This window comes from Diceros bicornis, chromosome 20 (assembly GCF_020826845.1).
Source record: "Diceros bicornis minor isolate mBicDic1 chromosome 20, mDicBic1.mat.cur, whole genome shotgun sequence".
NCBI classification, from domain to species: Eukaryota; Metazoa; Chordata; class Mammalia; order Perissodactyla; family Rhinocerotidae; genus Diceros; species Diceros bicornis.
In genome coordinates, this window is record NC_080759.1 from 28,231,737 (window position 1) to 28,257,727 (window position 25,991).

Below are 25,991 nucleotides of genomic sequence, written 5' to 3' on the forward strand. Positions count from 1 at the left end.
GAGGAAGACCGGCTCTGAGCTAACATCTATTGCCAATCCTCCTCCTTTTTTTCCCCAAAGCTCCAGTAGATAGTTGTATGTCATAGTTGCACATCCTTCTAGTTGCTGTATGTGGGACGCGGCCTCAGCATGGCCGGAGAAGTGGTGTGTTGGTGCGCGCCCGGGATCCAAACCTGGACCGCCAGTAGTGGAGCGCACGCACTTAACCGGTAAGCCACAGGGCCGGCTCTCAACAGATGTTTATAAGCGACCCTCTGTGTGCTGTGTACACTTCCAGGTGCTCAGGGACAGCAGTGAACAAAACAGACTAGGTTCCCGCCTTTGTGGACCTTCCATTACAGTGGAGAGAGACAGACAATGAGTAGTAAACGTAACAAAGAAGTAAATTTTCCAATATGTTAGAGGTTATAGTGCTATGGGAAAAAGAAAAGAGCAAGAAACGGGGATTGGGAATGTGAAGGTGGAGGGGCAGGTTTCAGTGTAAAATGAGGTAATCAGGGTGGGACTCATTGAGGTGACTGTTGATCAGAGACTTGAAGGAAGCGGGGGGTGGGGTGTGTCGTTTGGGGTTCTGGGTGGGGTAAGTCGGGGGTGAGCCGTGCAGATACCTGAGGGAAGAGTTTCCAAGACAGGGAAAGGCCAGTGCAAAGGCCCTCAGGTAGTATACCTGGTGTGCTTGAGGGACAGTAAGGAGGCCAGCAGAGGTAGAGAAGTGAGCGGAAAGGAAGGGAGGAGTGGGGTCGGAGACGTCAGAGGGTGTCCCATCACGAGGGCATCCCATCACGCGGGGCCTTGCAGCCATTCTAGAGACCTTTGCTTTTTACTCTGAATACATGAAGACCATTGCAGGGTTTTGAGCAGAGCAGTAACATGATCTGACATTTTATTTTATGCTTACATTTTTGGCTGTCAGTTTGTGAGTAGATTGTAGGAGGCAGAAGTGGAAGCAGAGAAGTTTATGCAGTACCCAGCCAAGAGGTAGTGCAAGTCACAGAAGAGGGAGTGACCAGTGGTCAGATTCTGGATAGATTTTGAAGGTAGAGTCAGGATTTCCCAATAGAGTTGGTGTGGAGTGTGAGAGAGAAGTCAAAGATCACCCATTTGTTTCCTGCGGATCTGTAAGGATGGGGCTGCCATCAGGTGATGGGGAAGGCTACAGGTGGTGCTGAGTTTGAGGGAATAAAATTATTAACCTGAAAAACTGAGGGCCTAACTAGGCATTAATTAGGATTAGGTAAAACAGAAAAACAATAACAACAAATAGAGAAAGCATTGTGTGTCTGAAAGTGTGAGGAAGAGCCAGAGGCCTAGACAGACAATCTTCAGTGATTTAGAGTCCTCTAGTGGACAAGTGTATTATTAATCTTCAAGGAATTCTCCCCATATATGAAAAGTACACTCTTGAAAATAGTGTATAAAATACTTATGTTATGTAGCTATTTCTTTTATGCCCATGGTGGGTGGAAAATGTTATCTGATTCACTATTGGAAGGCTAGGACTATAAAACAAGTTTAATAGAAGGTTGACTATTACCTGTTACCTGGACTACTTTGAGGTATTCAGTGTGTCAGGACTGCCTGGGGAAGTTAGAGGCTTGGAAATGATACATTCTAAGAATTAGGAAAGAGTCCATTGAGTGAGAATGGCCACTTGTGGGTGGGAGGAATATGAGGATGGAGAATGGAGTGAAGGTGGGAGAAAAGGAGGTTGTTAGGAGAAATGTCAGTGGTTTGTCACACAGGGTGTCATACTTACTACCTTTCCAGGTCAGACAAGTGGGTGTCACCACTGATCATTAGACTAATTTCTCCCCAGCCCATTCTTCCACTATATTCCATTGCCACAGCCAGAATTCTGGAGTGGGTCTGCATCTATGTCAGGATGGGCAACAAGTATTATGAATTATTTCCTCCAAATATCCCTTAATTTGTCCCTTCTTCCCCATTCCCATTGCACCACCTTAGTTCAGACTCTTATCATTGCTTGTTTGGACTATTTCAAGCCTCTTAACTGATCTCCCTGCCTTTCATCTCTGAACCTCTCCAATTAGTTGTATACCCCATTATTTTCTCCTTACAGTCATTCACAGGATCTCCCATATCCTTCAAGGTGACATCCTAATTTCTTGAAATGGCTTATGAGGCAGATCACAACCTGGCCAGCCTTCTACCTCTCCTGCCTCGCATCTGCTTTCCGTCCATATTCCAGTCACGCTCAACATGTAGTTTCCTGAGCCCGTCACACCATTTTATACCTTTGCAAAGCTGCCCATCTGCCTCCTTCCCTCATCACTTCCACACCTCACCTCTACTCTCAGAGACTTTTTTTTCTTCTGTTCAAGTGTCACCTTCTGTGAGCCTTTTTCCGCCCTCTTTCTCCTCTCTAACTGTTGGGTTCTCAATCTTAAGTGTTCTCATCACACTTCACACAGACTTCTCTTAGCACATCTCTCCCTCTGTTGTAATAATAGGCTTCCATGTTCTTTTCCTTGAAAATCTCAGCTGCCCATGGCCCAGGACCTGACATACCAGCCCTAGGTAGAGTAAGAATTCAGTAAAGGATTGTTGGATGAATGAATTATATAGATGACAGAGCTCCATGGGGAGAGCCATCAGAGCACTAAAGGAGTTACAAGGGAGATCACAAATAAAGACTTCTGTTCCTGGGAGGTACTCTGGCCTTTGTCACTACATTTATATCTTTAAAAAAATTTTTTGGGGGCCAGCCCAGTGGTGTAGTGGTAAAATTTGCGTGCTCTGCTTCGGGTGGCCTGGGGTTTGCGGGTTCAGATCCTGGACATCGCTCATCATGCCATGCTGTGGTGGTGTCCCACAAACAAAAAAATAGAGGAAGATTGGCACAGGTGTTTTAGCTCAGGGACAATCTTCCTCAAGCAAAAAAGAGGAAGATTGGAAACAGGTGTTAGCTCAGGGCTGCTCTTGCTCATCAAAAAAAAAAAAAAAAAAATTTTTTTCTTCAAGTGTCATACAGAGTAACACAGAATGGTGAACATATCATTGGTGTACGGTTTGATGGATATTTATAGGCTGCACACCCATGTAACCAACACCCAGGTAAAGAAATGGAACATGACCAGTACCCCAGAAAGTCCCCCTCATGCTCCTTCCAGTCACTGTTCTCCTCTCCCACTAACAAGGTTAGCCGTTATCCTCACTTCTGATCTTGTCCATTAGTTTTGTCTGACTCTGAACTTCCTAGAAAAGGAATAATTCAGTATGTACTCTTTTTGTGTTTCTTTTGTTCAACACTTTGTCTGTGAGAGTCGTCTATTGTTGCTAGTGGTTGTAGATCATTCATTCTCATTGCTGTGTAGTATTCCATTGTGTGGATACACTATAATTTGTCTGTCTGCTATTGAGGGATATTTGGGAGGCTCCAGGTTTTGGCCATAATGCGTAGTGCTGCTATGAATATTCTCGTATGTATCTTTTGGTGTGCATTCTTGTTGGGTATAGACTGAGTGGAATTGCTGATGTAGCATACGAATATGTTCAGTATTTAATAGATATGGCTAATAGTTTTTCAAAAGTGGTTGTGTAAATTTACATTCCCCTCAGCATATATGGGAATTCTGGTTGTTCCACATCCTTGCCAACACTTGGTATTTCCCTCTTTTTTATTTAGCCATTCTTTCATGTTTGTAGTGGTGTCTCATTGTGGTTTTCACCATATTTTTTAAAAAAATAGTTTTATAGCTAAAGTTCAAGTATTCTTTGTTATCTTAGAAATGTTTTCTCTTATCTAGTTGGTTAAAGTATTTTTGAAGCTTTTGAGTGGGAGAGAGGGATAAGGTGACTAAAAGTGCAAAAGTTTTTTTTTGATTATTAATCTGTCTTGTCCTATAGACTTTGCTTGAAATTTGCTTTGAAAAGTAATAGAAATAAGTAAGAAAAGCACCAACTTAGAGACTTTCACCTAATGAAAAAAGCCAATACTACATGCACCGTTCCTAAGAATAAACGGAACTGCCACTTTAGTAGAGATGTTAAACTGTGTTATATGTAACTTAATAGACATAGCATTATTCTTACTACCTATAATCTTTTCACTGGCTTGAGATTAATTTCCTGATTTTTTTTGTTGTCGTTAAAAATGTTTAAGTGTGTAAATCTTCTTGAGCAAAATATCTATGATATAGGGAAAATGTTCATATTTATAATTTGGGTCTATATTTCAAGAGTATGCTGTTCTTCTCTCTTTTAAATAAGAGAATGCCCCTCCCCCCTTTTTAGGACAGAAAATTTCTCCATCCAAAACTTCCTTTGGGGTCAGTGCAAGTTAGGACAGTGACATTGCCTCCGCAGTTATGTAGGCCTCCGCAGCGGAGGGCAAGAACCAGTCCATCTCTTTGCTCATCTTCTAATTCAGAATCACTTTGGAGCATTGGAAAGAATGAAAGGTGCAGGGTAGGATTGTGGGTTTCAATACTGGCTGTGTCAGTTACTGCCCAAGATCTTGGAACCAATCACTTAAACATTTTGAGATTTAGTTTCCTCAACTGTAAAATAAGAAAAGAACAGTCACCTTGCAAGGATCCTTGGGTGGTGGGGACTGAGAGAGAATGTGGGTTAAATGCCTAGTAGAGGGGCTTTCTCTAAATTAATAAAATTTCACATTTTTGAATGTTGGTGATATTAGTGTTCTCTCAGATGTTCCTTTGATTGTAAGCTGCCTTCATGTTCCTTCTAGGGTTGACAACTTTGGCTTGGGCCTTTTACTTCGATCTAAGCAGATAAAACGCATGGTCTCTTCGTACGTGGGAGAAAATGCAGAATTTGAACGGCAGTACTTAGCTGGTGAATTAGAAGTAGAGCTGACACCTCAGGTAAGAAAATTTCTCTGCTTTTCTTTTAAATTACTAACTTATTTTAAAATTTACCTTTTCCCCCCCTAGAAATTTTTTTGTGCAAGGGAGGTAAGGCAGAGATGATGCTATTTTGCCAAACAAAGGAATTTTTGTTCGTAGGTCACACCTGCTGATTGCTGAGGACTAACATTTTCTGTCAGTGTGCACTGAAAAACAAGGTATTTCGAATAAAAATATCCAGGCTGCAGGATAAATTTTGAAGTTTGGCACTATAATGTATATTGTGCTAGAAGCCTGCAAAAGGACTTACTGAAATGTTTGAAGGTTGTCCTAAAAGTCAATTCCTATGAATCATAGAGTTAGAAATTTGTGAGTAATTTGGTCTTGCTGAGACATACCAGGAGAGTGAAGCCCATGGAGGGTAAGACTGGCTACATCACAGAGTAAGTGCTGAGAGCAGAGCCCAGATCTCCAGGGAACTGATGCTGTTACAGAGCAAGCAATTACTGCAGTTAATCTAGAAAGTTTCCACTCATTATGTACACCATCTCCTAACTGATTGAAGAGTTTGTCATAGAGGAAACTTTCTGAAGTCATTTGAGTAAAACAAGGGTCTACAGATTGTATGTGTTGGTCTTCCATTTTGACATGGTCTCTGCAACTGAACCCACTACTCTGCTTTATTTTTGTCAACAGAAAATATTATTACCATTGACTGTACCAAATTGGTAATAATGTAATGTAGCAGAATTTTATAAAAAATCTTCAGTAATTAAATCACAGTGTATGCTTGTCTAGAGAGAACATGCATGGAGGAACTGTTCTTTCTACCTGAGGCTTCACAGTGTTGCAGTCACACCTGATTCCTCTATAGTGTTCGCACTGTGCTTTCATAGCATTGCATTGTGCTTGGTATTTTCCAATTTTCGTTTAAAGTTTTTAGAAAATAACAAAAGGTATACTGTCTTAGTCTGTTTGTGCTACTATAACAAAATACCACAGACTGGGTGGCTTAGACAACAGAAATTTATTTCTCACTGCTCTGGCAGCTGGAAAGTACAAGATCACAGTGAAGGCTGATTTGGTTCTTGGTAGAGGGAAGGAGGAATAGGGAGAGCCAGAGAGCGAGCATGTGTACAAGTGAGTGTGCTCTGGGGTCTCTTATTATAAGGACACTAATCCTATGGGATCAGGGCCCTACCTTTATGACCTCACTTAACCTTAACGACTTCCATGAAGCCCTATCTCCAAATACAGTCACATTGGGGGTGAGGGTTTCAACATGAATTTTAGGGGAGGACACAATTCAATCCATAGCATATACTTTTCCTCTTCACATTATAGGTTGAGATACCATATCCTTCCAGTTGTGGAGCTATTGAAAATTAACTTCTGAATTACCTTTTATACCTTTTGCCCTTATTTTTTCAGAGGGCATATACATGGTAGAGGAACTTCCTTATTATTTCTTTTATATTCTTTCTTTAAACTAAAGGAGGTCAGTGTCTCCCTCCCCATCTTAGTGGCACGTAATAAACAGTGGCCCTGGCAATGTGTTTTGCAGCCTGAGATCTGGGGAGGGAGTGTCGATGAACTGGTAGGGATTATGACTCCCTTTGGGAGCTGGATGTGGGTAGTACCTACAGAAGGCCTGTAGAAATAGTCTACTTTCAGGCCCTTGCCCAGCTGGACAGAGAGAAGGAGGAAAGTGTTCAGGGAGGGTGAACTTTAAAAAATATTTTATTTTTTATTTTAGTTTATTTTTTTGCTGGGAAAGATTCACCCTGAGGTAACATCTGTTGCCAATCTTCCTATTTTTTTTTTTCCCTCCCCAAAGCCCCGGCACATAATTGTATATTCTAGTTGTAAATCCTTCTAGTCCTTCTTTGTGAGCTGCTGCCACAGCATGGCTACTGACAGATGAGTGGTGTAGTTCCAAGCCCAGGAACTGAACCCAGGCCGCCGAAGCGGAGCACGCCGAACTTGAACCACTAGATCATCAGGGCTGGCTCTAAAAAATATTTTAAAGTAGGGGTTATTATGGTTGTTTTGATGATTTAATTTTGTGCATGTTGTAACTTAAAATACCTACGACGAAAGTAGAGCCATCTCTGTCCATTAGAGTAGAGAACCAGTTATCTGGAAGATTTTCAGTTATTCCACAAGTCCCTCCTTCCCCAGAATATCCCACCTACTTGAGTGACTCCGTGTCTGAAATCCCAACCATTAGTTCCTTCTTTGATTTTAGTATTTAAAGGCCCCAGTTAAAGTAGAAAATTGTTTTCAGGTTGGGACAATATGAACACCCTGTCATTAATACCTAAACCAATTCTTATTGCTGATTAACCAGTCAATTTTCTAGTATGAATATGAGGTAGATAGACCATTACAGTAGGTTTCAGTGTTAGGGAGGGTGTCAGGAAATGTTCAGGGCCCGAGTTATTCTCCTACGGGAAGACTGAGTGGAAGGGCAGTTGAGGGTGGGAGAGAGCTAGGGAAATTGGGCTTGATATCACTGCTATCTAGGAGGGAGATAAAGATGATCAAAAGAAGACACAAAGAAACTTTGCGTATAGCTGTTTCTGCTCTGGAACAAAATTTGAAATATTCTTGGCTTTAAAAACCCAGTTTACCTATATGTTGTCGTCTTTGCCTAACTTTGGATTTTTTCCTTAGCAGGTAATGTAGTAGAAAAAATACTTAGGAGAATGGTTTAGAATAAATTCTAAATCACTTTGAACATTTTACATTATTACTATATAATAATGACTTATTAATGGATAAGATTCAGGCCATAGCTACATATAGCACACAGTAAAACACAAAATTTAATTATATGTATTTTAATGTGTACAGTTTAAGTTATATATTTCAGATTTGAAAATTAATTTAAAAATATTACAAATAGGCTGATGTAGAATATGATGTCAAGAAACCAGTGGGAGGCTTGGAAGCAGGAAGCATGATTACACAAATAAGCAGTTACATTTTGAATGTGGATTAAGACTAGAGAGAGGTTGTTGTCTAGAGAGACAGTAACTGTTTTAAATGAATCTTCTAGTGTACAGCATTAGTGAAATACACCAGTATACAACGCTAGGTACTGTTGAGAGTGATAAGCCTCTAGAGAGTAGGAACCACTTCTGTGAATGTTTGTGTGTCCACATACAAAGTGTGCTTCATGAACTCTTTATAGGGTGTTGGGTGCTCACTTGTAGGGCACGCTTGCGGAGAGGATTCGTGCAGGTGGGGCTGGAGTTCCTGCATTTTACACCAGCACAGGGTATGGGACCCTGGTGCAAGAAGGAGGGTCACCAATCAAATACAACACAGATGGCAGCATTGCCATTGCCAGCAAGCCAAGAGAGGTAAGGAGCACTCCCATCCAGGTAACACCGGGAGGCATCTTTCAGCATGGGGTTCCAGGTGGACTCATTGGGTAAATAAGTATAAAATCACCTTTGTGTGAGAACAAACACCATCATTCATTTATGTAACTATTTCAGATAAAATTTCTAGCTAAAACTGAGGATCTGCTAATAATTAAAATCACATAGAGAAACCAGAATAAATAAATACGAAGAAAAGAAACTATAATCCTTATCAGATGAGTGAGTCAAGATTAGTTTTATGAGAGGTTTTAACAAATTTAGGAGCATTTATAATTGCCGATCATGTTTAAGTGGAAAATAGAATAGATGTATGATATATATGGTATTAAACTCTTCATGCCCAGGCCCCTTCTGGATGTGACTAGAGGAGGACAAAGAAAGCCAAGGAAATCACAAGTTTGTCTACAATCTTGAAAAGCAGGGGACAGTTGTAATTATGTAATGAGATAGAGAGAGTTCATATTGTCTCCTTTATCCTTCATTTTGTGCACTGGACACACTTGAGCTTTAGACCGAATGACTTAGTTTTATTTGAAGTGCCGATGGGAGGGCACCTTTATACTAGGTAACTTCACTCACATATTAGAAAAAAATAGAACTCTAGATATAGGTATTTGAGGTACTCAGATTTGAGCCAATTTTAAAAATTGCCCACGCCAATATTTCATTACTGTATTTTATTCCCTTCTCCCTGCCCATGTGGCTCAAGAGAATTAGCACAGTTTGCAGAAATGGGGAGCTTAGCTCTAGGGAAGAGAAAACTTAGTAAATCAAGGGCTCTCATCACCTTTCTGCTTATAGGGATGTTAGCTCTGTGCCCCCGTGTTTTGAGGGAAGATAAAAGGTCATCGAACGTGTCCCCTGCTCTTCGGTGTTTGTCTCCCGCCGCGTCCTCCATCTGGAGCTTTGCCTTTCTGCTTGGAGTGACCTATATTGACTCAAAGCTTTTATTAACATTTTTTACATCCTATCTTCTTTCTTTACTGCCTAATTAGGTTTAAAAAGTTTTTGGAAAAGTAAAAGACAGGAGCCTAATTATTAAAATGGATCTTAGTAATATAGATCAAGATGCCAGAAAAATTGGGTTAATACTTTGAGAGCTTGCTAGAAGTTATAGCATTAACTCACCCTGGGATAGACTAGGATTTGTCCTGAATATCTAGGTTCATTCTGCCTGGAGTCAGGTGCATAAATCTAGTAGTTTTGTCATTTTGTCTGAATCTCCTAGAAATACAACAGATGATTTCTTGAAACAATTCTTGTTAGCTCTTTGTTTCCCTTCTCTAGGTTAGGAAGAAGAAGTGGGTGAATTCCTTAATTCACTTATGTTTATTGAAGTCGTACTATTTGCCAGGCACTGGTCTAAGTACCCTGGAAAAAGGGAAGATCTAGACCAAGTCCCTCTGCTAGTGCAGAACTCAGAAGGAATGAATAAACAAACACATAATGTCAGTACTGAAAGTGCTGTGAAGAAAAATCAAGTCAGGTAAAGGCAGAGAGAGTGGTCAGTGGCCAAGGAGGTGGTGTTCCAGACTGGGTCAGGGAAAACGTCTCTGAGGAGGTGACATTTGGTGGAGACCTGAATAAAATAGGAGAATGAACCAGGCAAAGATCATAGGGTTGTGCTCTAGTCAGAAGGAAGAGGGACAAGGTCCTGAGGCAGCCTTGCCCTGCGTGTGGAACAGCAGGGCAGTGAGACTGGAACAGAGCCGATGAGGCAGTGGTACAATTGGAGGTTGAAGAGAGGCAGGAGCCAGATCACATGAGTTTGGATTTGGCTGAGTGGTGAGAGGCCAACAGAGAGTTTTGAATAGAAGTGGGAGAGCTGAGTTACGTTTTGGAAAGATCACTGTGGCTGTTGGGAAGTGAGTTTTTTTTGGTAGGGGGCCAAAAACTGAAGCAATGAGAGAGATTAAGAGGGTGTTGTATTAATCCAGGTGGGAGAGGGAGGTGATTTAGACTCAGGTGGTAACAGTGGAATTTGTGAGAAGTGGTTGGAATCAGGATATATGTTGATAGTAGAGCCAACAGGATTTACTGATGGCTTGGTTGTAGGGTGTAAAAAAAGATAAGAATCAAGTATGCTGCTTATTGTGATGGACAAAGCATGGGAGTAATCAGAGAGCCATCAGGGATGGTGCATCTGGGACATCCTTTAGACTCCAAGAGGAGGCGCTCAGTAGGCTCCAGCTTGGGGGGCGTTTAGAGCTGGGATAGGAACTTTGGAGGTATCGGCATTGAGTATTTAAATCTGTGGGACTAGAAGAGTGGCTAGGGCTGGGGTGCAGCTGGAAAACACCTCCTGCATTTAGAGATTGGGAAGAGGAGAAGGAGCAGCAAAGAGGAATGGGAAAGAGTGTCTAGTGAGGGAAGAGAAAACCCAGGCAAGTCTGGTGATTTGAAAGACAAGGGAAATTTTACAAAAGAGGGAGTGATCAACTGTGTCAAAGAGTGTGAAGAGGCCGATCATACAGGCTGGGAATTGACCATTGGATTTGGAAACGTGGAGGTCATTGGCGACCTTGAAGAGGGGTTTTTCTGGAGTGGAGGGCGTGAAAATCTGAGTGGATTCACTGAGAGGGAGTGGATTCAAGGGAGGACCGAAAGATGAGTAAGGGGACCGTGAAATGCGTAACTCTTTCAAGTGAATATAATAGCTAGTTTGACAAAACCAGTTCCTTGCCTGTTTTTAAATTTTAGAATAGCTAACACTCAGCAACAGTTAGTGTGTAGACCCATCAGGAAATTATATAATTGGGATAGAAAAAAAACACCAATTTTTAAATTCTGCCCTGGATTAGCATATATTTAGCCTGGTTTTCTAGATCTGTATGTAAAATACCCAGCTGTCATCACTGGTATTCACAGTAATGACTTTGAAATACATAAGACTCTTAAAAAAAATTTTGTCTATTGATGTAAGCTTATAAATATCTTTCATGTAATTTGTCTAAGTTCATCCTAAGACCCTCATTTATCAGTGATTCTCTAAATTCATTAATCTTTTCTAGCAGGAAAGTGGGATAATGTCTTTTAGGAAACTGTTCTTTAAGAAAGGATTTCTGTTTTAAACTGTAGTGAAGAAAAGTAAACGTACCAAAACTCTTCTGCTGAAGCTTTCTGCAGAATGCATGCAGTTTGTCCACTAGGGGGTGCAGTAGGAAGGAGAATGGAGCTCTGTCTTCAAGTGACTCCCATCCTGGGTACTGGTGGAGTGCACCGAGTGACGTTGTTTCCTCTTTTTTTGTTTCAATTCCTGGAGATAAATCCCCAGGAAGAAAAAGGAACATGATGCCGTAGCATAGTTTTGCTTTATGCACCACGGCCACCACCCTCCACAAGTTCATAGTAAAATTAAGCGATAGTAAATATACAAAAATCAATAGCATTCCATTAGACCAGAAGTGACAGAAGAGGAGGTGTAATAGAATAAAGTGTAACATTTATGGTAGCATCAGAAGTCCCTATGAATAAACCTAAAACAATATACAAAGCTTTTATGGGGAAAGTTATAAAACTATTGAAGGAGGTAAAAGAAGATTTCAAAAAAAATGTGGGCATATATTATGCTCATGGGTGGGAATATATGGCTTGCCAGGTCTCTCCAAATTAATCTACAAATCGTAGGAATCCCAATTAAAATCTCAACAGATGATTATAGATTAATTAGGAGAGATGAATGGATTTTTATAACTATTTTATGTGCAAAAACAATACGTTGGCCATTTCATGCAACTTATATATATATATTTTTGGGGTAGAGGGAAAGAGGGACTATTTTTCATATTCAATACATAATCTATATATGCAAATAATAAAATGAATACTAACACACACAGTATATGCCTCAGGCATGTAGAACTTTTGGTTCCTCAAATTTACCAAGCTCTCTCTTGTCACTGAGCCTTTGCACTTGCTGTTCCCTTGGTACCGCCTTCCACCACTTTAACTAAATCCTAGTTGCCTACTCATCCTCGGGTGTCAGCTTAGATTCTTCTCTCTCTGAGAAACTTTCTCTGACTAAGCTCGTATCCTTCTTATCTGCCTCTATCAGAGCACATATTACAATCAAACAAGACCTGTGCAAATCGCTGACAATGCCCTCCTTGTCTCCTGCAGGTGCGAGAGTTTAATGGTCGGCATTTTATTTTAGAGGAAGCAATTACAGGGGATTTTGCTTTGGTGAAAGCCTGGAAGGCAGACCGAGCAGGAAACGTGATTTTCAGGTAGTGTGATGGTTTTAAAAAATATTAACGTAATGCATTTCAGCAACTTTATGTTTCCTAAATTGTGATTATAAAATGGATATCTTTATGTGTTTGCTATTTAAAAATTTGTTTAGAAAAGACTTAAAATCAAACACACCCACATGTATATGTATATATACAGGGCCACTGCCACGTGGTCTCGCTGGTGTAGTATACTCATGGAAGTCTGTTCTGATTGGTTGGTGTCCATGTTGCTCTGCTTGTTAAATATTTGAATCTATACGCCCTTGAATATAGTCACATACAAATTATTTTTTTCCCTGTGTATTTTAGTCACCAAGACCAGTTATAATGTGGAGACATGCTTAGAAAACATGACAAAACCACACAATTATATTTAATTTTGATATTGTTACGTGCATTATCTTAAAATGTCTAAGTTACTTTGATATTCTGGAAAGATATTGCTAATAATCTTTGAGATCAGTTTTTTTCCAGTGCTATTGGTGTCTACTGGGAAATACTTATAAAGGTTCTATCTGAAAAGTTGATTAACCTAGTAATACTAAACTTTCATTCTCATTATCTGGATAACCACGGATGTTAAGCCATAGGCTTAATAGATTTCAAGATCTTTTGATTATCCTAAGCATACTAAATATCAAGTATTTAGTATCTTGGATTTATAGATTATATAGTTGTTAAAATTATACCACCTTTGAATATACATATAAAAGTTTTTCCAAAATATTTGGTTTTGAAAACTTTATCTGTTAGGTTACAGAAATCATTTTCTTTCTCATAATATTGTCATTTGCTTCTTTTAGTTCGCAATTTTTTATCTTTACCAAATGCGGCTTTGGTACAATCTCAGTTAAATTCTCAGTGACCACTCTCATGTTGTCTTTGTTCATTTCTGAAGAATCTATATAATATTAATACTATATTTGATTTCTTGAATTCAGCCAGTTTTTGAAATTACAGCTAATTTTGGTAATTAGCATCCTGTCTACCTTATCTGACACCTTGGTGTAATGTTTGCAAACTTTAGTTGCTTTTTAAAAAAAAATTAATAAAATTGTATAGTAGCAAATGGAAATGAATTATTTAGAATATTTCCATGAGTTTATCCGTGCTCCACTCCCTGGCTCTAGTTATCTAAAGACTGCACAAGGGCTATTCTAAGCAAAGACTTTATGCTTATGGTTTATGCTAAGTAACCATTGAACAGTAATGTGAAATGAGAGCACTCATCACCAATGGTCAAGTGACCTAGATTCTTAAGATACTGACTTCTAGGACCACCTTCATGTTTAGTGAGACAACTGGTATAGACGTCTGTCTAGGCCATTGTTAAAGTGGGAGAGCCCTGTATGCCTTTACCTCTGGCCACTCTGCCCTTGGAGCCTTTGATGCTGCATGTCTGGTGGAATCCAACACAACAACTTGTGAAAGTACACAGGACTCCTCTCAAGGGCACACCTGTTCTTGAATCCAAGTGAAATAAACATCAGTGGCTTAAATGACTAGTAAAACACCTGTGACTTGTTTCCCTTTACCAAAGAAATTTTTCTATCAACTGAACACTCTCAGAAACAAAAATACATTTAGATTTTTATGGTTAGAGGAAGTGCATTAATTTAGAAATGTGGGAATGCAAAACCATCAGCAAAATTGGCACCTTCTTGAAATTTTTACACCTCAGGGTCTGATGTGGGGGTTGTAGGTTCAAAAATTTCATTAGAAATTGATTCTCCAGAATTATCTTTATAGATGACTCACAAATTACCAATGAATGTTTCATTTAATTTCTGCAATAGGCTTCAATAGGCTTCTCTTTAATAGAGAATGTAATTATTATACCTTCTCGTATGAAGCACGTGCTGCTTTTCCTTAATATTTTAATAAGAGCAAGTTCAGTGAAATAATTAACTATAGAAATAAAGTGGTATCCCTGTTAAAAGATTTAGGGAAATTAGTTTTAAATATATTTATTAATATCCATTTTATTTTCCTGGGTGTAATCTATATGTTGAAACTGAAAAATAGCCCCTCTTTCCCTCAACCCCATTAAAAACCATATAATTAAGTGAAGTGGGCATTCTATTATTTTCATTTATAAAATAATTATAAAACTTCATTAATGGAAAATATGATTTGCTAAAATTCACAGATTCTTAATTTATAGAAATTCTTTTAATCTATAATTAAAGCTGAAAGAAGTGCATCTTATTTTTGGTCTTCTTTCTCCACTTTCTTATTTCCCCCACCCCTGATGTAGGAAAAGTGCCAGGAATTTCAACCTGCCCATGTGCAAAGCTGCAGAAACCACAGTGGTGGAGGTAAGAGAACAGGTTATTTCTGATTTCCTGATGTTAATTTTTTAACTTGATGTTACGTGTTAGTTCAAGAAAAAGTACAACAGTTCATTTGTTTTTTGGAGGACAAACAATGACAGCTTTTTTGTTTTGCATATGGAAAGATTCTATTTAAATACATCATAGTTGAAATTTTGCTGTAACATTAGCTTTCTGCTTAGCTAGGATCTCACTAGAATGTTCTCTTTGGGAATCAAGCCATAGAATGGCTTATAAAAGTCCTTTGGTACTTGTGTTAAATAGATCTTCTTGGGTGAAATCTCAAGATGAATTTTTGTATATAGAATCCCAGGAAAATAGTACGTTGTATCAGAAGTTCATTTCTTACTGTGTTAAATAGTGTGAATTCTTTGAGGAAGAAAGAGGGTAGTACAAATAATTGCTTTGATGTGGTTCTATTCAGAGCAGTTGAATTAAGGCACTAACGGACTCTCCTTTGGATGTCTCAGGGTTTGGGAGAGACTTGAATAATTCTAGAGCCTTCCCAGAGTTAAAGCTCTGGATGGAAACAGGTGGTTATACTAAAACCCTGCCATTTTGGTTATACGTATATGAACCTGAAAGGAGACTTCAAAATGATTCTTAAGTTGAGATTTTGAGGATCACCTTGGAACCAAATTTTCCTAGGAGTTTGAGATAGCTTTCCCTTGGGAAGGCTTTATAGGAACCCGTCCTGGGATCTGGAAATGAAAATATATGTTCTTGATTCATGACAGTAGTGTTGTATGTGACTTTTTTTTTTTAAAACGTTTTTTTTTATTGATGTCATAATAGTTTATAACATTGTGAGATTCCAGTTGTACATTATCATTTGTCAGTCAACATATAAATGTACCCCTTCACCCCTTGTGCCCACCCCCTCCCTCCCTTCCCCCTTGTAACCACCAAACCGTTCTCTCTGTCCATGTGTTAGTTTATATTCCACATATGAGAGAGGTCATACAGTGTTTGTCTTTCTCTGTCTGGCTTATTTCACTTAACATAATACCCTCCAGGTCCATCCGTGTTGTTCCAAATGGGACGATTTTGTCTTTTTTATGGCTGTGTAGTATTCCATTGTATATATATGCCACATCTTCTTTATCCAATCATCTGTTGATGGACGCTTGGGTTGCTTCCACGTCTTGGCTGTAGTGAATAATGCTGCAATGAACATAGGGGTGCATAAGCCTCTTTGGATTGTTGATTTCAGGTTCGTTGGGTAGATACCCAGTAGTGGGATAGCTGGATCATAAGGTATTTCTGTTTTTAATTTTTTGAGGTATCGCCATACTGTTTTCCATAGAGGCTGCACCAGTTTGCGTCCCACCAGCAGTGAATGAGGATTCCCTTTTCTCCACGTCCTCGCCAACATTTGTTATTTTTTGTCTTGGTGATTATAGCCATTCTCATGGGTGTAAGGTGATATCTTAGTGTAGTTTTGATTTGCATTTCCCTGATGATTAGTGATATTGAACATCTTTTCATATGCCTATTGGCCATCTGTATATCTTCCTTGGAAAAATGTCTGTTCATATCCTCTGCCCATTTTTTGATCAGGTTATTTGTTTTTTTGTTGTTCAGATGTGTGAGTTTTTTATATATTACGGAGATTAACCCCTTGTCGGATATATGGTTTGCGGATATTTTCTCCCAGCTGGTTGGTTGTGTATGTGACATCTTTTGATTCCTCCATACGCTTGGCCAAGATGGTATTTCATGGAGGCAGTACAGTGGTATTTTTGAAACAATCAAATGTTAGAGTTCTGTTCCTTTCTTGGAAAGTGAGGTAGATTATTTTTAAAGTTCTGGGGGATGTGGTACTTTCAACCCAGGTGTGGTAATTTCTTTTGCAATGGCTGTAGTATTTTTTCTACACTTAAAATAGAAAATGTGGTTTGCTCTCTCTGTGTAATCTATTTTTTTTATTTATTGGATCGTCTTAATGACCTGTCCATGGCACACATCTGTAACATTACAGATGAAGAAAGATCTATAACATAGCTTAAAATAATCGATAGTTTAACACTATATTGATTTTATGTACTTCTATAAAACGGCTAGAAACTAATATTTCTTCTCTGTGTATCAAGGGGCATTATGCATTATTCCGGGTGAAGTTCTTTTTTTTTCTTCTTCTTCTTCCTTTATAAACTGGTTCTTTTCAGCCAATCTTATTTCTTCTAAGAGCAGAAAATGACCCTCAAGTATCTGAGAATCATTGTAGATATTAGAAAGAGAGGTTCTCTTTTGGTGTAAAGGAAAGGGAGATAAAATCCTTTAACTGAGCCTGCAAATGTGATAAAGGCTTGTCGCTTGTCCTAGAACACACATCTCAGATCTAACATAGCACACTTGTTCCTGTTAGGCCAAGCTCCCATTAGGATCCCTTTCAATACCGTGCTGTAGCCAGCCACTTCCAATTGACGGTATTTGCACTGTCCAGCATGGTAGCCACTAGCCACATGTGACTTTTAAACTTTAAATTAAAATTAAATAAAGTAAAAATTCGGTTTCACATATGGCTAGTGACTGCTGTGTTGATCAGTATAGATATAGAACATTATCATCACTGTATAAAGTTTTATTGGACAGAGCTTAATTAGAAGGATCAAGATGAAATCTAATTTGTCATTCTAGTTTAGGAATATAAGCAAAACAGCTACTTAGATGATAGATTATCATAAGCCTGAGCCCTCTGCATGCTCGTAGTAGAAGGGGTCCACATGCCCATAGGTTGAATTGTAAGAACTGTGCGCTCCAAAGTGGAAAATAATTTGGAATTGGGGATGATGAATAGACTGGCCATTTTCTGATATGAAGTGTGTTTTGACATTGTGACTTTGGATTATTCTGAGTCTAGTAAGTACCGTGGGCCTCCAGCTCCTCTTCTGTGCAGTCCATTACCGGCATTGGTCTCCAGGATTCTATAATACTTTTCCTCTAGCCCTGTCCTGCTTTGTTTTATGGTGATCCTAGTGGGATGGATGATCATGAGCTGGTCTCTGAAGTGTAGTATTTAAGAGGAATCTTCAGAGATAAATAATTACCATCATATTCTCCTGCCTGCTAAATATTAACAAAGATAATGGCTACCATTAATCTAGTATTTATTATGTATTAGTTACTTCTGTATTCTTTATGTACATTATTATTATTTTAATCCTCACGATAGTCCTATGAGGTAGGAACCATCATTAGCCTCATTTTACAGATGAGGACTTTAAAACACAGAGTGGTTAAGTTACATACCTGATGTCACACAGCTAGGTGGAGCTAGGATAGAACCATAGAAAGACTGATTCCAGGCTGTCTGCTCTTTTCCATTATTTTATGAGGTACTCTCAAATCATCATAAATGGATGATGTTTCAAGCTCTTGAAAGATATTGAATCTCCAGCAGTAGGCCATTTAAATGCTGACTATTAGAATCAAGCAGATAGGGAGGTTTTGGCCAATCTATTCCTCTATCTCTGGCCTTCTTGCCAATTATTTCCATTATGGTCTTTTTTTCCTCCAGTACCATCTACTTTGGAGATGGCTTTGGGAAAAGTGTCATCCTGTGATTGATAGCCCTAAGGGTTCGTTCAGTCTTTCTCTTGGACTCCGTTCATTCTATTGTGTAGCCTCTTTGAACTTTGCAGCTTTTCACAAATTTCCCTAAACATGGTGATTGAATGTCTATTCTAGTACTGCAGCATCTTAAGCAGTAGGAACTATAACAGTGACTATACCCTGCATTTCAGACAAAGACTTTTTTTAGACTTCTTAGCTCCTCTTCCTTTCTCTTACAGATGAGGAAATAGAGGACTTTTCAGTGGCAAAATCTGGGTTAGAGTCTGTCTCCTGAAGCTCCTTGCCACTCCACAATGCTGCGTCCTTTCAGCCTCTCTCCCTGTTTACATCTTGTCACTTGAGTTTTAAGGAGGGTAAAACTATAAATATCTAAAATATTAATGATAATTCCCTTAGACATCTTAAAATTTTTGGACTTAGAAGCAGGGTGGCAAAGGAACATGCAAGCTTTTTTTGCTCATGATTTCTTCTCTCATTAATTTCCAGTAAATGTTTTATGTCAAGAAGTAAACCAGTATGTTTATCTTGAATTAAAGAGAATATCAAATTTGCCCTTGACGTGGCTTATTTCTAGTTTCCGTAAAAAGGAAACGTTACTCCTTTTCAGAAAAGTTTTCCTTTTCAGATGTGTTCTAAACAAACATATGAGTTGTGTAAAACCAAAGAGGTGATCAGTTATGTCTGTTTTTCCCTTTAACAAAACCAATATGAATATTGCATTCATATTTCTTAAAACCTGCAGCCATTTGCATGGTTCACCACAAAGTTGTGATGTAGTGAATGCTGGCTGTATCTCCGCCCCCTCCCCTCTTAAAAAAGTGGGTAGTTACTTGGGAAAAATAGTACAAGTGGGTGTGCATACTGGCACACATGCCAGAGAGATAACTCTCTTTTTAGCCCAGACAGTGTTATTTCTGGACCTCTCTCTCTTTGAGTGGGTGAAGTCTTCCCTGATAAACTTCACAAGTTTAAGTGCAAAAACAGCCAGGGAACAACTCTTGGCATTGCATTCTGTGTGTATAAGAAGGAGTAGCCAAGACTGTTATGTCTTCCAAGGGGAATTCATTTGGCTTTTGGAGGGGTCTTGTTAACCCCTCAACTCCCTGTGGGCCCCTCTGCCAGTCTCCTAGGTGCGTATCCTACCATCCTGGGTTTCTCTGGAAAATGACCTACTTCTACATTTTTTTTTAAGCAATTTATAATAGAAAACCTAGGGGGAGGGGCAGGAGCGCTTCACTCAGGAGAGTGTTGACGCTTTGTCTCCTGCAAGCAGCCTGGCATGCCTACGCTGTCAGAAAAGGTCGTCTGACTCAGCCACCAAAGGCTGTTGAGGCTGCCTGTGACTGAAATAACCCAGCTGGCTCCAAGAGGCGTGTGCCCTGGCTGGTGTTAGAAGACAGCAAGGTTTACACAAGGCCTCTTTAACTATTTTAGCTAATTTCAGCTTTCAGTTAAAATAAGTCTATTCGTTATCACGACTTCAATAAAGTTATTTTTATTATATTTACATTATAGTATATTTATATAGTTCCTTATTATGAAAGCATTGTTTATATTATGATATTTGATGCACACAAATATGATATACATGTAGCCTGTGTGGGTTATGAAGCATAATAATAAATTGAACACCTGTGAATTTACTTGAGGTAAGAATTAGAGGATTGCTCATACTCATTTTCATCCACCTGCCTCCCTATGGAGACAGCCACTATTAAGAATATTGTGTTTATCAATCCTTTGCTTTCAAAGAAATTCTAAGTCATAAGGTGTGGACATATGGAAGATTATGTCCAAAGTGATATCCTAAGACTTTTTGTTTAGAAGAGCCAGGCTTTGGGAACTGTGACTTCTGTGTTCTGTACTAATGCCTGGCACATGCCATCTCTCCTTAGGAGATTAACTAGAGGAAAAGATTAGGAGTACATCTGCCATCCTGCCAGGAAGATGTGTTGTTTTTGGTTGGTGGGTGAGGGAAGGAAGGTGGAGATTGCAGTGTAAATGATATTTAAAAATTTTGTTTTCAATATTTATGGTGAAGGATGATGAACTTACACAACAGCAAACAGAAGAGTGTCATGAAACCACCTGAGCTCATCACGCAGCTCCAGTTGCTATCATCCCGTGATCACTCCTGCCCCGTCCACATCCCCATCTCCTTCTTTCCTGTATTATTTTTAAACAAGTACCAGATATATCTCAATGGCATTTTAGGGAAAGTTCAATGAAGCTCAGAAATTCTAGTGTGCCAAGCACTTTTCTAGGTTTTGAAGATACAGCCTGAACAAAAGAGAAAAATCCCTGCCCTCATGGAACTTAACGTTCTGATGGTCAAGATAGATAATAGATACAATAGATAGATAATAGATACAATAAATAAGTAAAATATAGTGTATTAGATCCTGATCAATGTTAAGGAGGAAAAACAAGGCATGAAAAGGGACATGAAATGTCAGGAGAAGAAACTGAAATTTTAGATAGGGTGGTCAGGAAAAGGCCTCACTGAGATGACATTTGAGTGAAGACCTCAAGGAAGTGAGGAAGCTAGAGCTCTGCAGCTGTCTGAGGGGATCAGTCTGGGCGGCAGAAGGAGTAGAGGTGGAAAGGCCTGAGGTGGGAGCATTTCTGGTGGGTTTGAGGAGGAGGGTTATCATACCCTCCTTTCTTCAGTGCAAGGTGGTCGGCCAAGGAGTCTTACATGAGGGTAGCTTTCTTGAGAGTAATGGCAGTATCTTCTGGGCTATTTGAAATATGACTTCTATTTTTAGTTGATTTTAGTTCCCAAGGATGATTAGGCCTAAATCTGACGTTAAAACTCTGAGGTGAACGGAGAATGTGATGTTGAGATTGGAGCCTCTTGGCTTTTGTGACTCTCTGGCCCCGTCTGAAGGAGTTTGCGTTGATAACTCCTCATGAATTACTTTAGCAGAAGTGATCAAACTGGTTGTTATTTCACTTTACAATAGAAGGTGGGAACACAGTGGATTTTAATCACGTAACTTAATCACTTCAATGGATCCTCTGAACATTTAATCTCCACCAAGCAGGCCAATTAATGGATCAGTGTTTTAGAGACTTTGGTTACCTTCCTTCCTGCTTCAGAGAAAATGAAAATGCCTAAGGGATAAACATAATTCCTTTCCTCTGAAGTTTCTTTTATTCTTAATCTTTAGATTGCTAATGCCTTATGATTTTACATTTTCAAAAGCAGAGAAACTCATAATTTTTCCAAGAGACAGTAAAAAGAAAAAAAATAAGTATAAACAGGAAAAAATTAAAGCTTCTGACCACATAAGACAAACATTTCTAACCATGTTGAGAAACTTCATTAGACAGATTGAATTTCAAAGGCACAGACATACATAGGCAACTACTGCTCGTGTCTGTGTGGGATTCATTCATATACACGAGCTCTGATTGACATGTGGAGATGTGATATTTATGAGAACTTGGCTGAAATGTCAAATTTGACATTCACTGTGTGAAGCATTATATGTTAAATGCCCTTCCCTGCACATTAGTATTGACCTGGTAAAGCTTTCTACTTCCGTTAGTTAGTCTGAAGAAGGAGGACAGCAAGAAACTGTTTATCCCAATTCTTTTTACTTCATCCACTTGGGCCAGTTGAGTTGAACACTCCACACAAGTTCTTTAAAAAAAAAAGGGAAGGGGGCAGGTAAGAGAGCTATTTGATACAATACAAAAAGAAGGAACACTGTCTTCCCACCAACCCACCATGAAACCTGGGAACCCTTGATCCTAAGGCAGAATACAGTCGCCTTCCCACGTGTTAACTTTGGGGTGGATGTAGTGAGCAATGGATATCATTTATATTGGTTGATTTGTAAACTTAAGTTATATAATATCTTTAATTTGCATTTCTTTCTCTTACAGTTTTTCAGTTATAAGATTTTATTTATGCTTTTGGATTTTACTTTTTTTAGTTGATTACTGAACCACTCTGAAAGAGATATCTGTAAATTCTTGTGCTACAGGTTAGCCAGAGACAGAATGCTTTGACGGATAAGATGAAACTATTCTTACATAACTAAATGAGCCAATTGATTCTGCTTATTTCAAAGTATTGGAGTACTTAAAAACAATTCATTCATTTCCTTGAATTTTCATGAAATGCAACATTGGTTTGAAAATATTTGAATGCTAATGAAGATGTATTTAGTGAAGACATATTGTCGTTGAGTACTTTGGCAAAATAATCTTCTCAGTAATAGAATTACTATTATGTTAATATTTGCTGTTTCTACCAAGGAAGCAGTAAATATAAAAAACATAGACTTGGCGACTGCCCGGTTTTAACTTTACTGCATTTTTTTTTTGCATACTCTTGTAGATTACTAAATATAATTCTTAGCCTAATGACCATTTACATCCAGAAGAATAGCAGGATAGAAATATGGTATATTGATGATAAAAATATATTGAATCAAGTGCTAACCCTGACATTTTATTTCTTGTTGCTTGGTAACAATGCAGCAACTATGTGCGAGTTCCATTATCTCAGGTACAATGGACTTCATTGCATTGTGGGGTAGAAATACCAATTACAGCAAGTCATTTGTATGCCATTATCCTTACAAATTTTGGTGCTATTTTTTATTGTTAGTGCAGAGATCCTAAAAGAAAGTCGTTTTAATAATACAGCCCCCTTTTTGATGGATTGGTGAATTTTATTCTAGCTATTTTTGGCTTTTTGACTTTGTATCTATTTATAATTTTTGAGGCTTCACAAATGTGTATTTTATCAACCTGCACTGTATAAAGCTAATCTTTTAAATTTCATTATAAATATGTACATTATAAGTGATACTTCATTAGTTCTTAGTGAGCATCTTTTATCCTTGACCACCTTGGTTAGGGGGAGAAAAAGTATCTGGGCAGAATTTTTGCCTCATGAAAAAGCGGGCATATTTCTAGTTTTAGTACTTGCTTCAGGAAAAGGAAAGGAAGGAAAGGAAAAAGAAGTCTGTTGAACCATTTTGATTTGTTTTAAATGAAAGGCTGAATCATGTTGTGTATAACTGTATATGTTCTATATAATATTAGTTCACAATTATTATTTACAACAAGGATTGATAAACTACAGCCCGTGGCCTGTTTTTGTGCCACCTAAGAGCTAAGAATGTTTTTTTATATTTTTAAAGTGTTGTTAAAAAAAAAAAAAGAGGAAGAATACATGACAAAGGCAATGTGCAGCCTGAAAAGCCTAAAATATTATCTGGCCCTTTACAGAAAAGGTTTGCACACTCTTGATTTACGGCATAATTTTCATTGCTGTAGTCTGAATATATTAAATGTCACTCAGTATTATTTCTTAAAGGACCAATGAGCTTAAGAAGAACGGAAATAAAATAATGATAACTGCTTTGAAAGAATCAATGAAAAATTAAATTGAATAGTATGAGTTTGAGTAGAAGTAGTGACATGACTATGCAATGTGGTAGGCCTGTTTTGGAGGCAACCATGAAGAAAGGAAGATTATATACAGCCATTGTTTATTCTGCCAGAGTTGTTACGATTTCTTTAATATCTCAATGCCTTTGCCCTAAATCTGACTTTCCTATAATCGTGTATCAATGGACTCATTTTATTAGGAGCGTCTTATCTTTTCCTGCCTATTTGACTTATGTCATAGTTGAGGTCCAGTTTCTTGTGTACACAAATGCACAGCCAGGTAACTGTCAGCACCCTGGGGTGATGGAGTGAGGACTTCTCCAACCTAACCCGTATCTGGCATGTGGCTGCAACTCCTGCTGGCTGGCAGAGCTTCCAGGAGCTATGGAAGTGGTCCAGACTTGGAGTCGTCTTGTGTCGCTGGGGTTTGGAAGGACCCCACTGCCCTGGGCTTTCATCTCCTCTGGAGCTGTCCCCTCCGCACGCTGGAGAGAGGGAGGAAGAAGGGGACTGGATAGACTTTGGGGATGGTGAGGCTGATTTTCTCAGCCTTCTGAACTGTGGCTTTTAGCTTCCTATTATCTTTTTAGTCAGAAACACGTTTGTATGATTTATCTGCTTATTCTTTATGTGTTGGTAAGGTGGGGCCTGAAATCAGGAAGATAACGGGGGCAGCCCTGTGCTTTCTGTCTAGCACCAGTCCTCTTAAGAAACAGAAGTTCACACCGGCCGAATATTCTGGTGACAAGAGAGACAAAAGTTGATTATTTTAGCTAGATTCACTTAACTCCTCTTTCGTGTAAACAAAGGCTCAGAAAACTCCATACTCGAGTGCCATTTTTTTAGTAGCGTGCATTTTATATTACTTTATGTTTTTATAATGCCTTACGTTTTTCAAAGTGCTTTTACATTATATTGTCTCATTTGATGCTCTTAATCACCAGGTGAGGTAGGAGGAGAAGCCGTGTTATTACAACATTACAAATGAGAAAACTGAGACACAGTTACGTTTCCGGGAATAGACCGCCAGGAAGTTGAAGGGCTTAATGAAAAGGACTCTTGGAAGTCTTGGTTTAAGTCCTGATTTTCTGTGCTCCGTCTGCCACTGGCATGCCATGAAAATACCAAGGCTTTATTTCTGAGTTGCTTGTCAATAAAAAGAATTGTACAACTCTGAAAATGTAGATAGGTAGCTATGTGGGCTTTTTATAGGAGCTTGGACTTTATGTGCAAATGAAAGGGTCATGATTTTAGCTTCTATGTTGTATGTGCAATGGATTTGACAGAGGCGAGAAGGGGGCAGAATGGCCAGCAAGAAGCCTATTGCAGTGGTCCAGGGGAGAGGTCATGGTGGAGTGGAGGTGAGGACAGGTGATGGAATTGAGGAAAGAGTATTTTGTAAGAGGAATCTATTAGACTTGCTGATGCCTTGGATGTGAAGTGTTGGGGTAGAGGAAAGGCAGAGATTAAAATGACTCCCAGACCTGACTTGAGCAATGATGTGTCACTTACTGAGATGAGGGAACCTGGGAGGAACAGCTCTTGTGGGAGGAGGGGAAACGAGCTCACTAGGATCAATTGGCTTTCTTAGGCATTCAGGTGGTGATGTTGCAGGTGCAGATGGGCATGTTTGTGTCATGCTCAGAAGAGAGATCTGGAAGGGGGTTATACAATTGGGAGTAATCCATATATATTTGATAAGTTCGAGTCGTGGAAGAAGAGACCACGTAGGGAAAGAAGTCCTGGGACTAAGCCCTGAGGAGTCTCAGTATATTTCTTTGACTTTTTTTTTTTTCTTTTTGTGAACAGAATCTTAGATTAAGAGTAGTGTCTTAGCCTCTCACTAGCATTGTGACCTTGGACGAGTTACTTTAGAATCCCAGCTTCTTTATAGCATCTCCTCTTTGCCTATTTCACGGCTCTATTTTGAGCACCAGTGGGAGAGGGCATTTGAATGTGTTTTCTAAAGCTCTGAAGTGCTATGTTCTCACCTTATCCCTCCTGCTGCTTTAATAAACCTCAGATGACTGCTGTTGTTCTCACTGTCCCAGTGATGATGACTACAGCACTATGCAATGGATGGCAGCTGGCAAGGCTCACCTTCCCTACCCTTTCCCTGTCTTCCAAAGTTCTTGAGATCCAAGAGAATGAAAATTCCTTAACAACCCTGATTTCTAAAATTTTAGTGCCTTATCAAAAAAACTAATGAAGATTGTG

General features: G+C 39.0%; 1 protein-coding gene across 3 annotated transcripts in view; it reads left to right on the top strand.

Moving 5' to 3' along the window:
* Positions 1-25,991, top strand: part of OXCT1 (3-oxoacid CoA-transferase 1) — a 130,294-nt gene that overhangs the window by 15,997 nt on the left and 88,306 nt on the right. For 2 of the 3 annotated variants that reach the window (XM_058564162.1, XM_058564164.1), the window contains 4 exons: positions 4,712-4,847; positions 8,048-8,197; positions 12,341-12,447; positions 14,711-14,771. In XM_058564162.1, the coding sequence (XP_058420145.1) occupies positions 4,712-4,847; positions 8,048-8,197; positions 12,341-12,447; positions 14,711-14,771 (454 nt within the window). The remainder of the gene's footprint in view (positions 1-4,711; positions 4,848-8,047; positions 8,198-12,340; positions 12,448-14,710; positions 14,772-25,991) is intronic. The other variant, XM_058564163.1, reaches the window with a different exon arrangement.